This window comes from Quercus suber, unplaced genomic scaffold (genome assembly GCF_002906115.3).
Source record: "Quercus suber isolate HL8 unplaced genomic scaffold, Cork oak 2.0 scaffold_102, whole genome shotgun sequence".
Taxonomy (NCBI): Eukaryota; Viridiplantae; Streptophyta; class Magnoliopsida; order Fagales; family Fagaceae; genus Quercus; species Quercus suber.
The window spans coordinates 680631-693040 of NW_027069567.1; the positions used below are offsets into that span (position 1 = coordinate 680631).

The 12410-nt window shown below is 32.9% G+C and overlaps 1 protein-coding gene across 1 annotated transcript; it reads right to left on the reverse strand.

Annotated features, from left to right (window-relative positions):
• Positions 1-477: 477 nt before the first annotated feature.
• LOC111984596 (uncharacterized) lies at positions 478-7423 on the reverse strand. The gene is given in 7 exon segments (XM_024016221.2): positions 478-861; positions 1665-1723; positions 3338-3487; positions 3595-3671; positions 3674-3710; positions 4903-5097; positions 6939-7423. Coding segments are annotated over 7 exon segments (888 nt in total). The 5' UTR covers positions 7173-7423; the 3' UTR covers positions 478-725.
• Between the last annotated feature and the right edge of the window lie 4987 nt (positions 7424-12410).

The window sequence follows — 12410 nt, forward strand, 5'->3', positions numbered from 1 at the left end:
TTTGCTTCTATTGAACCACATCAACAGCTCTTTTCACCCAATTCAAACAATAAAAAGAATAAAGAATGCAATATTTGGGATCTTTTTAAATGTCATTATTACCTGTCCTAGACTAGAATGTTTACTATGGCTGAAAAAAAAAAATGAATGGACTGCCCAAAACTGCCCGAACTGAGCTAATTTTTTCAATTTTAATTTTTAAAAGCTGATTTTTTTTCGGTTAAATCCCGGTTTCAAAAACAAGCAGACCGAGCCAAACCAAAATCGACCTAACAGTATAATATTTATATATATATATATATTATATTTTTTTATACAAGGCTCATCAAATGTGATCCACCCCACATTTTAAAAAAGTCCAACCCATCAGACTATAAAGATTAAACCAATTAACAAAAAATATGTAGTACTTGCATATTAGCAGCACTGTTATACAAGCTCACGACATTCTCATTCAAACTGCATCAACAATTCTAATTTCACCGAATCTAAACGAATCAGATATATTGGCATATTGCAAGCATGCAACATGCATGAGCATTCATTTGAATTGGTACATCTGTAATAGTTTCTTTCCTATTAACAATAAGAAATAATGGAGAAAATTGGCCCCCTTTCTCACTGTTACAATCTACAAAGAAAAATAATGTCTCATTTAATCCCCTAATTTACAAACAAAAATAAGAATCTTTCTGCAATGTATGGACAGAAGTGAGCAATCTGCTCTAGTCCAAGTAGAAGAGGGTCACAATCTTGCGCATATTTTTGGCCTCTTGACAGGTTTCCATAAGCAACTTACTGTCATGGAATGCAAAGCAAATGACTTGTTGTACATGTGAAATGATATCCATGTTGCACAACCTGCACGATCACCATCAAAGCTATAAATTCCTCTCAAAAACCATATATGAAATTCATAAAAGATTTGGCTGTCTGCCTTACTAAAATCTTGAGAAATGGCTGCACCTATGCAAGGCACTAGCCCATGATGCAAAACCAAATTCAGGTTATGTTAGGGCTTGTCAGCTTATAAGATAGGTTATTTACTAGTCTAGACCAATACAAGTTGGCTATCACTATATTGCAATGAGAAACATGATAGATAAGCAAGAACTTAATTCCCAATTCTCAAAGTGGTTTTTGTTTGAACAAATTGGCAGGTAAACTTTAGCTAGGCTTGTCACGCAAGTTTGTCAAGCTCATAATTATTGCTCATGCTTGGTCATCTAGAAATCTAAACCTCAACGTTTTAGTTGAGATTTATTTAAAAAATCTAGCTCACCCACATGGTTAACAGAGCATTGACCAGAGTAGAGTCAGCTTGTCTCATTGACAATTGCAGCCAGTGAGTTTAGCCATGCAAAGACAGCATTTGTTTCAACAATTGCAACAATTTCCATCTAGCAGGAAGACGCTTTACCCGATAGAACTCACCCTGTCCAGCACTAACAAGTAACTTCAGCCTTTTTTCCGAACAGGTGTCCAATATCAGCCACCCACTATAAATTGATATTTTACATGTAGCTATGACAGGTTTCCCTTCACACCAAGGATGAATATGGTATCAACCAAGATAAGAGGCCATCAGTAAGATGAGTCTCATTCCTTGCTCATTTATAAAGCATCAAGACTACACGAGTAACTGGAGAAAATAAATTACAAACCTGCTGGCTTCTAATAGGGGTAGATGATCATTGTGAGGCTTCTCTATCACATTCTTCACCTGCAAATCCAACAAAAAAACTTAAATTATCACAACAATAACTGTTCTTCCTTTATCCCTTCCTTTTTGGGTCAGAACAAGAATAGACTTAATAACTGGAACATATATGAACTGTAATTGAACTTCCTAAGAAATACTATGCCTCCATGCCCTTTATCTGACTTCATTTGGTCACTTAATTCAAGGCAAGCTAATTTATATTCAGTTAGCAGCCAATGAGCAACGAATAATTTGACCTTACTTCATAATACGAGAAGCATTCTTATGGGGGCATATCAAATGTTTTATACACCATATCTACAAATATTTTATCACCATCACCCAAGATTATAATATATAAATTCAAAACAAGTCTGCACCTCAAAAAGATGCATTATTAAACATGAAGAATATTAAACCTCTCTATCTTCCATTTATTCATATTTATTTTTACTTTTGAGAAAGACAATTGCTATAGAATATAGAAACCAAAACTCTGGAAGGATCAAACCACCTGGATCACTTCAAAATTTCTGAAACCATAAAAATCAACCAATACAAGAGGGAAATCTACCATTTAACTACTAGAAGCACCCTGTTTCACAGAATTTTTTACTAGCAAGTATATATACTGAGAAACAATTAATACTCTTGACTAAAAGATCTAGATAGTATAGTGTTTCAATAAAACAGAAGACCATAAGACATCAGTAAAATCCTCCACAGTTATTGTTCAGAAACATTTCAAGCCATGCAGTCAGAAATACAATATCATGTATTCATGTTTATCATTAGAATTAACGATCTCCAAGAAGGGGACATGCATTGGTAAGTTTCCATACTGTACAACATAACAATCCTTTTATATTATACTGTACTACATAATTGATGCTAAAACCAAAGTTGTCAATACCGTACTGTACAAAACATTAAGCTGGCACGACACTGAAACATATCAGATAAAATACCGGCCTGCTCGAGGGGCTTTTCAGGTGTTTCAGCCAGTATTGAGGTCTCGGCCAGTACATTAAAAAAAATGATAAGGTATTACAAAAAAAAAAAAAAAAAAAAAAAAGGCTATTTGGGCTTAATATATTGGTCTTACTAAACCACACTTAAGTGATTGTATACAACCATTTTAAGTGAGTCGTGTATTGCACATGACATGGACACATGTCATCTTCCTATTGACGGTTGTAGCCTTTGTAGCCAAACATTGTCCTATTAGCATATAAATAAAAACATAAATATTTATATACAATAATAAACCTTTCGTAGGATTCCCTTTCAGAAATTATGAAATATATTGATCAAGCACATCAATTATATTATCTTTGTATGATTAAATGAGTGCACCAGGAAACATCCTACTGTATATTTTTTAGATTTTCTAGATTTTTTAATTTCATATTGTAATTGGTTAGGCTCATTAGTACACAACTTGTTCTTTATTTTAATAAATCATTTTATTCATGAGAAAAATCAGGCACATCAGGTATGAAGTAACGCTATAAACTGAAAAACAATATATTTGGGTTTATCTGATGGTATAAAATATGAGAAAAACTAAAGTAAAAATCAACAGTACAAAAGATGAAGGATGAACATAATGAATATGTAAAACCAAACTCTTACTTTTGATAATAACTCCTGGCTCTCAGGAGGTTGCTTTTTCAAACTTTGAGGCAAAATCACTGTAAGCAGCTCTGGCCTCTCAGCTCTTAAAGCACCTCTGATGACAGCTGCATTAGTTCCAGATGCTCCTGATGTATAAATGTGATTTTTCTGCAAGAAGTTATGCAGAAAATCAGGAACATACAGTATAGAAAATTTTGAAATTCTCAATGTGTACGCACAATGCCACATACAAGAATTCAATTATAGCATCTTACAGTTATAACCATAGCATAGCTAAGAATCTCAATAAGTTCTTGATGCATGAAACCCATATTCCTTGTCCCAAAAAACCAATAGATCTTGGCCCTTGTTGTTGAATGGCCAATAGCTCCTGCAAATAAAAGCAAAAAAAGAATAAACATAGAACTTTATGTTGAAAACATATTCTAGGTACATGTGAAATTAGCTGAAATGAGAAAACTTGGCACGGTTGCAAACTTAGGAACAGTAGGATGTCTACTTCCCTATTGAAAACAGTCATTCACAAACCCTTTATTTCCTCTCCTTGTGGCATTTAATTGCACTAATTTCCTTTCACGCCATGGGAAATCTGTAGACTCAGATGGACACAGTTTTTTCATAGGTATAAATGAGTTCAAAGTCAAAGTGGACATGCATGTTTACACAGACATGCACACACGAGAGAGAGAGAGAGAGAGAGAGAGAGAGAGAGAGAGAATTGCAACATTGCCAGTGGTGTGTGACATTGAGAGGCAGCTAGCAGGTAAAAACTAACAACACCCAAACCAAATTTACACATACAGACATGTGTAAGGTATGAGCTTTTAAATAATAATAATAACAATAACAAATGTATATAAAGGGCAAGACTTGGACAGCTCTTTACCTCCACTCTGTACTCACCTCCATTCATAGTCTAACCAACCTTTTCTTTTTTCTTTTTTTCCAATGAGATAAATTTTAAATAGCTTTTTATCCTCCCATGGAAGGTGAGGTCATGGCTTCACTAGATGTGCATGTGTCCCATGGTCATCCCTAGTGGAAACTAAAAAACAAACTGAAGAACATATCCGGTAGTACAACTTAAGACAGTTCAAGAAACTGCCAAAATGCTCGTTCTGTCTTGAAAGTTGTAAATGCCTAGTTATCATTACAGTAAAGATAAACTAAGCCAATCAAAAAGATTTTGTAAAAAGTCGCACAAAAGTAAGCCTCCATTTGCAATAATATGTCAAACTTATATTTCGAACTTTCGTTTATAATTCGTTGTCTGATTTGCTTGTACTTCTTAGCTTCGGTCTGTTCTTTGCTTACCTTAGTACATGCCCTGTGTGCTTTGGTTGTTTTGTTCTTCTTTTTTACTTTTTCCTCTATCAATAAAGTTTATTACTTATAAAAAATTAAAAAATAAAAACCTATATGGTCAAATTCATCAGAGACATTAGATGGGACCCTTTCATAGTCAAATAACCATGCGGAAAAAAGTAAAATTAAATCAAAATGAAAATAAAGAACATAAATGCTCAACTGCAGAACCATTTTGAAACATGATAATTACATACCTGTAAATAATCTACATCTGGAACAGGTTTAAACTCTGACATCAGAACTGCCCCTGATCCTTCTACAATAGTTTGGGCTTGAGTTGGAATTTGATTGCCAGCCTCTTCATCTGAACCAAACTTGTTAAACACCTTCTCCTCTTCATAGTTCCAATTATCCATGTCTTGATCTCTTCTTGTATGTCCACAAAGCCACTATACCAGCAAATAAAAACAGAGCCCCTGGTAGTAAATCATTAGTGAAAACCAACTGCCCACAAGAGTGGTGATCTACAAGTTCAAACTAACATGAGCTTTGATTCATGTTGGTGGTGGAAAGATGGTCATACAGTGCAAATTACATGTATCAACCCTGTTCATTTCAAGGCCAAGCAGGTTTACAGGAAGCTTGATACTTCCCTGTAAGCAATTATGCATTGTAACAGAGAGATAATTACATCTGATATATGGTAAACTAAGCAAAGCCTTACCCAATTGTTTAGATTGACTACATATGAAATCAAAAAATAATTTATAGGTGCTCAAACTCTAGACATAAAGGATTATTGACGCAACATGCAAGCGGATACATTAAGGCCAAATTGACAGGTGCCACCATGTAAACAAATCTACCAGATGGTTGTCCTTGATTGAATAAAGTTATGACCTTCTAACAATTAATTTAAACTGGTGGGAGGGCAAGTCTCCTTTGGGAGTGACACAAATCAATAATTTTACATTCCTGCAAACCCAACTAGCATTTATGGGGGCAACTTTAGTGGAATATATCACTTTGGTAATGTTTTCATGGATTCTTCTCCTTTTAATATGCAAAAAGGATAGATTCAAAGAATATATAAAATCTGATTCTAAAGCATATTAGAAAAGAAAAATGATAAAGCTACAACAAATTTACTGTAAAAGGTTTACAATGGTAATATGTCCAACACCAAATATGAAGGGTAGTAATTGATACATGGCTACTCACCCCATAAAAATATTTTAGTCTTTCCACAAATACTCAATGTATAAACTATAAAAGTTTCATCTGTATCACTGTATGTATTTTTATAGCAATGCTTTCTAGTCTCCCATCCCCCTTCCCCCCTTCCAAAAGAAAAATCCCTATCTTTCTAATAACTTAGTCCATCAAGTACTGAATAAACAAAATTACCAATCTTTTGTATGTGATTCTCTTACCTACATATTCACATTTAAAATCTCATAATTAGCACATAGCCCCAGTTCTCCATTGCAAGCTACCATACACTATTAGCAATCAACAACAAATCTAAAATATTGGTTCCACCTACAATCATAGGAAATACAACTCTCACCAATCTAATAAATAGAAAAGGTAAGGTTCTTTTGACATAAAGGGAGAAGTCCAAAAATTACAAAATGCAATGAACGAACAAAAATCCATTATAGTCTATGCCTTCCAAACAAAAGCTAAGGATAAGAAGCCCCCAAGTTAATAAAAAAGTTACTAACTTTTGCATCCTAAACATCTAAATCAACAAAACCCAACTCCTAAATTCACCTGCACACACAAAGAATACAATGAGTGAACAGAACCCATCATAGCCCATGAATTCCAAACAAAAGCTAAGAACAAGAAAGCCACCCAGGCCCAAGCTCATAAGAATTTACTAACTTTTCCATCTAAAACATCTATATTTACAAATCCTAACACCTGAATTCACCTACACACAGACAGAATGCAATGAATGAACAGAACCCATTATAGTCTATGCATTCCAAACAAAAGCTAAGAATAAGAAATCCCCAAGCTCATAAAAAAAAAATAAGTTCAAAACTTTTGCATCCAAAACATCTCAATTACCAAAGCCCAACTCCTAAATTCACCTACACACTCAAAGAATGCAATGAATGAACAGAACCCATTATAGCCTAAGCATTCCAAACAAAAGCAAAGAATAAACAACCTCCCAAGCTCATAAAAATTTACTAACTTTTGCATCCAAAACATCAAAATTAACAAAAACCCCAACACTTAAAATTCACCTACAAACACATAGAGTAAGATTATATACCGTTGGTGTGGAGAGAGATCGTTTGTGTTTTCGAGTACATGTGTGTTGAGAATGAGGGAATGAAGAAGATGAAGGGGAAGAGGGAGAGTGGAGACTGAAATTGGGGCTTGCAGTGTGAAGGGTTTTCAGGGATTTGGAAGGAAAGTCTGATGAAGAACAAGAAGAAGAAGAAGAGAGAGAAGTAGTGGTAGTGGTCAGAGGCAAACACAGCCTTGAAGATAAAGGTACAGTCATTCTTTCTTTGCTTTCTCTCTCTCTCTCTCTCACTCTCTCACTTCACAGCAGAGAGGAACTCTGAATTTTCTTTCCTTTCTTTTGGGATTATCGCCAAAAAAATAAAAAGCTTTTTCTTTCCTCCTTTCTTTCTAATCCCTTTTCCAGAGAAGAAAAAACAAAGAGAGAATCCACACAGACACAAAACACAGAAGGAGAGACGGAGTGAGGAACAAAGATATAAGGATGTTTTTTTATTGGAGCAAATGGATTAATATATATATATATATATATATAGTAGTTTGAGATAATTAAGAAAACGGTTCCCTTTCACGTAACCTTTTTGTTCATTGTTTTTTTTTTTTTTTTTTTGTTTGACTGGTAAAAAAGTGAGTTAGGATGGTCAGCTTTGAATCTTTTTACCTATCAAAATCAGCACAAAAGAAGGGAATAAAAGTATTTTGAAATTAAGGAATTTTACCACATGATAAATCAAGATAAATATGAAAAAATACAAGAAACTTTTATCTTTCCAAACTTTTAATTTAGGGATGTAAAATCTTATACAATTTTAAAAGTAATAAGTTAATAACCAGAAAGTAAATCAACAGAGGTTTAATTTGTTATTTTTTATTAGAACAATTTTGTTTTATAATAACTTCATAGCCACAATAAGGGAAGTGAGATTTGAACTTAAGCGTCTTTGTTGGAGACGCCTAGAAGTGTCAATTGAGTTACAAGATACCTGACAACAATTTCTTATTTTTTAAAAGTTCAAGATTTTAATTTATTATTTTTTAAAATAATGTGTTATTTTTTAAATTATATAGTTTAATTTATTAATTTTTAAAACTTCAGAGTTTAATTTAATACTTTTTATAGAATATAATTTTTTATATCTTTAAATTATAGGGTTTAATAGAGTACTTGTTATAAAATTATATTTAGTTAAAATAACAAAAACCTGAAATTGGTATACCACTGTTTTAATAATAAAAAAATACAAAATACAAACTCGAACGAAAGCATTTTTACCATTTGACAAGTTAATAATATAATTATATTATATTCCATTGCTTGAGACTTTATTGTTGAAGGAACCTCAGTCCTAGTAAGTTCATAATTAAAAAGTGAAACTTTATAAAATTTGGTTTCTTACTAGATACAAGGCTTTCCCTTTTCTTTTTCTTTTTTTTCTTTTAATTAATAGCGAGCAACCTTTAGTTGAATGTAGAACATATGCTAGATAGAAGTTGTCCTTTTATTATTATGTGCTCTTTTTAACTTTTTGCAGAGTGCAAGGTCACCATAGAAGGCATGTGGCTTTACAATTTGTTATGGCAAATTAGCAATGATCTTACATATTTGTTTGCTAATGTCTTTTTCTTCTTGGGTAAAATGAGTCCAACAAAGTGTTGTTTCAAATTTTTTAGGAAAAAAGAAAAAGAAAAACGAAATTCCATGTTCTAGTCATGCTGTTGGCAACAGAAAAAAGTATTGCAATGATCTTACATATATTTGTTTGCCAATTGCCTTTTTTTCTTGGGTAACAAGAGTTCAACAAAGTGGCGTTTTAGTTTTTTTTTTTTTTTTTTTTATGCAAGGCGTTTTAGTTTTTTAGAAAAGAAAATTCCATGTTCTAGTCACACTATTTGCTGCAACAACAACAAAAGTATTGCAATGATCTTAGATTGCATATTTGTTTGTGAATTGCCTTTTTCTTTTTCTTTTTTTTTGTTAAAAGAGTCCAACAAAGTGCTGTTTGAAGTCTTAGAAAAGAAAATTCCATGTTCTAATCATACCTTTTGCAATAAAAAATAAGTATTCTAAAGAGCTTCAAATCATGAGCATATTTTATTTTTGTTGGTTTTCTTTTAGAGCAATCCTAGGGTCATAATTTTCTTTTCATATCTTTTTCTACAAAAGTGGCAACAAAACAACATCACTTTACATGGACTCACTACTAACACTAATATTATTAGGTTAATGTCTTTTATACACAACTATATACATAGCACACTTATATTGAACTAAAACTGTGAGTTGAAGTCACGATTTATGTACAAAAGTGGTGTGTGTACAGTTGTGTGTGTATAATAAACATTACTCATATTATTATATGTGTCAATCATAGCATACATTGTGAAAAAATTTGTATCACTGCAATGCACTAATTATTTATTTCTTCTGCTATCTAAAAGAGGAAAACTATTCTGTCTCTGTGTTATTTCAAACTAAAACTGTTTTTGATAATTATTATGTAAAATAAAGTTAGAATATTTAAGGACTCATGAGATAAGATATGTGCTGTTAAGACGTCATAGCAGCCTGATCATTTAGGATGCTTTTCATTGCCTTTGCTTTGGTGTTTAGGTCCAAGGTTCTTAGTACGGCTTCTCACCCACAACAGTTGATTGACTTTTGACTAGATTCGACATTATTAGTTACAGTATCTACATATATTTCCATTAGCTAAGATTTGGTGGTGGTGGACACCAAATTAGTATATTTATATGCTTACTGCTCAAAACATACACAGGCACTAGGATATCATTAAATTACAAGTCACAACTCAAAAATACAATACCTACTATCCTTTCTGGAAGTAACAAATAACAAGTACCCTGAAAACAGAGATCCACATTTATAAAATGTTCAGGATGTCACATAAAACCAAAAGAGTAACATCATTAATCAAACAGATGACTTCAGTTTTTTTAGTGCTTGAAATTCACCACTTCCAAGATCCACATTGCAAGGTAGGCACATGGATAAATTGAGCTCAAATCATAGTGTAACATGCATCTCTCCATGATGGCCTTGGCTTTTTGAACAACCAGATTAGGTGTGTGATATAAGAAAAAGGCATTCAATAAGGAATAAATTGAAAAGTTCTAATTTGTGGAACATAAAATGGGATTAAAAAGAATTGGATAGAAGATTTGAATTCAGGTATTTAGGCCCCAATTTCTAATTTTAAATTACTTTGATGGCATTATCAGAGTATCAAATGGAACATATTCAGCACAGCACCCAATTTTAAAAAATAAAATTAAAAAAAAAAAAAGTTAAAGAGCAATTTATACACACTGCACTACAGTAAATAATCACATGTCTCTTATTTATTACGTTTTGATACGGATGACATGGTATTATTTAATACAAAAGATAAACAACCAACCCCCCCCCCCTCTTTTTTTTCTTATATGAAGTTTAGAAAGCAGATATGCACCTTGTGCATATTTATCTAAAGCATTTGTTTTGGCATGCTTTGAGTAATGCTAATGATCATGTGAAACCTTTAAGTTTCTTTATAAAAAATAAGAATATTTTTATCGTTTCTTAATCTATGCACCATCAAACATTAACATAAACAGCCCTCCACCAATCCATAAAAAAAAAATAACAATATGTTATGACTCAGACAAGGATGAGACCATTCTGCGTAAAACATCTGAACTTGTGGGAGAAGATAAGCTTGCTGCATGCACCAGATAAGGAGTTATCAATAAGTTCCATCCAAATTTATTGCTATCCGATTGTTATTCCCTTGTTATTTCAACTTGTTGATTAGGATTAGTTCATTATTTGAATTTGCTGCAGAACTATCAAGTTGTAATTTGAATTTCCTAGTTGAGCATTCTGCTTGAGACTATTTAAGAGCGTAAGCAAATAATAAATGATGAAGCAAAGTTTACCCCAAATTTCCCTTCTCTCACCCCCGTTCAGGAGATTAGTCATCTCAACGACCAAACTATCATTACAGTTTTCCAGTTCATAACACAATATAATTTATAAATAAAATAAAAACCAACAACTAAATAATGGCTCCTTAAAACTCCAAATAACCCCTAACATTATAATGAATGAACTAGCACATCATTAAATAGCAGAAGAAGAGCAGACCTGCCATTAGATAATGCTTTGAAACACGGAGCACGTGGTGAGTTGAGCCAGATGATACCTCCCCATGCCTTAAAGTGTATGGGGGAAATGCGGGAGCCTGAGTTCCAAACATGGGGAAGGAATGGTATATTTACGTAGTAATTTTTATAACCAGTTCAAAATAAAAGCTGAAACCTAGCATTTAAGCTGAGAGTTTTGAGGCAACAAAACATGAAGTAAATGTATCAAATACATTCAAAACCCATGTAACACAAGATATCAACTTAGTAAAATTTTAAACAAAATACTTCAAAAACTATGGATTAGGAATCTCTGGTACGCCAACTCCACAAGTCTCAGGAGCTCTCTTGTAGCCTGTAGGTACCCGAATACTCAAAACCCCATCATCCACACTGTATACAGCTCTTCTATGATCCACATAGTAGTCACTTGGGATTTTTAGTTTCCCTTTGTAAACACGCTTCTACTTTCACTCAGTAATTCTTGCGTCCATAAGAGTGATATTGGGTTTCAACCCAACAGTGAAAATCACAACTAAATTCAAATTCTTTTATGGTCGTACAATAAGTCACCTTTACTTTGTGTTCCATTTTGCGGCCTTCATTTGAACAAGATTAAAGGAGATCCTTGTCACTTTCAATGAGGCTTACAGTCAGAATTAAGAGGCTTGCTCGGCCTGAACAACAAAAAAAGACCAGAGAAAGATGTTAAGAGCAGTGATTATCATACACTGCTATTGTACATTGTTACTGTTCACATTTTATCACGGATATGATACACGCAATTTTTGGATATAACGTGTACTGACTACTGAGTGTACATTGCTAAGTGTATAACGTGCAGTATCAAGATTTTTCCACATATATTATTAATATAAATTTTGTTCTACTTTTCTCCGGCTTTCTATGTAAATATAGTATTAGTTGTTTCATGTTTTACCTTCGTATTTGCGAGAAGCATTGTTTGAAGAGGATGTCCACTTATGTGCAGGGACTTGTGGTCGATATTATAGGAACTTAGATTATACAAGAGAAAATTTTTTATCTCAAGTTAAAAAAAAAAAAAAAAAAAAAAAAAGGTGTCTCAAGCTGTGAAATGAAAGAGTTCACAAGCCATAACACACTTTTAAAATAATAAAGGTAAATTACAAATTACACCCCTAAAGTTTAGAGGTGATTGGATTTTACACTCTAAAGTTTCAGAATTTGGTATTTATCCCATAAAGTTTGGTGATGTTTGAATTTTATACCCTAACGTTTTAGAATTTGGATTTTACCCCTATATTTTAGGAGTATTTAGATTTTACTCCCTAGAGTTTTAAGGTGTTTAGATTTTCACCCTAGAGTTTTAGAA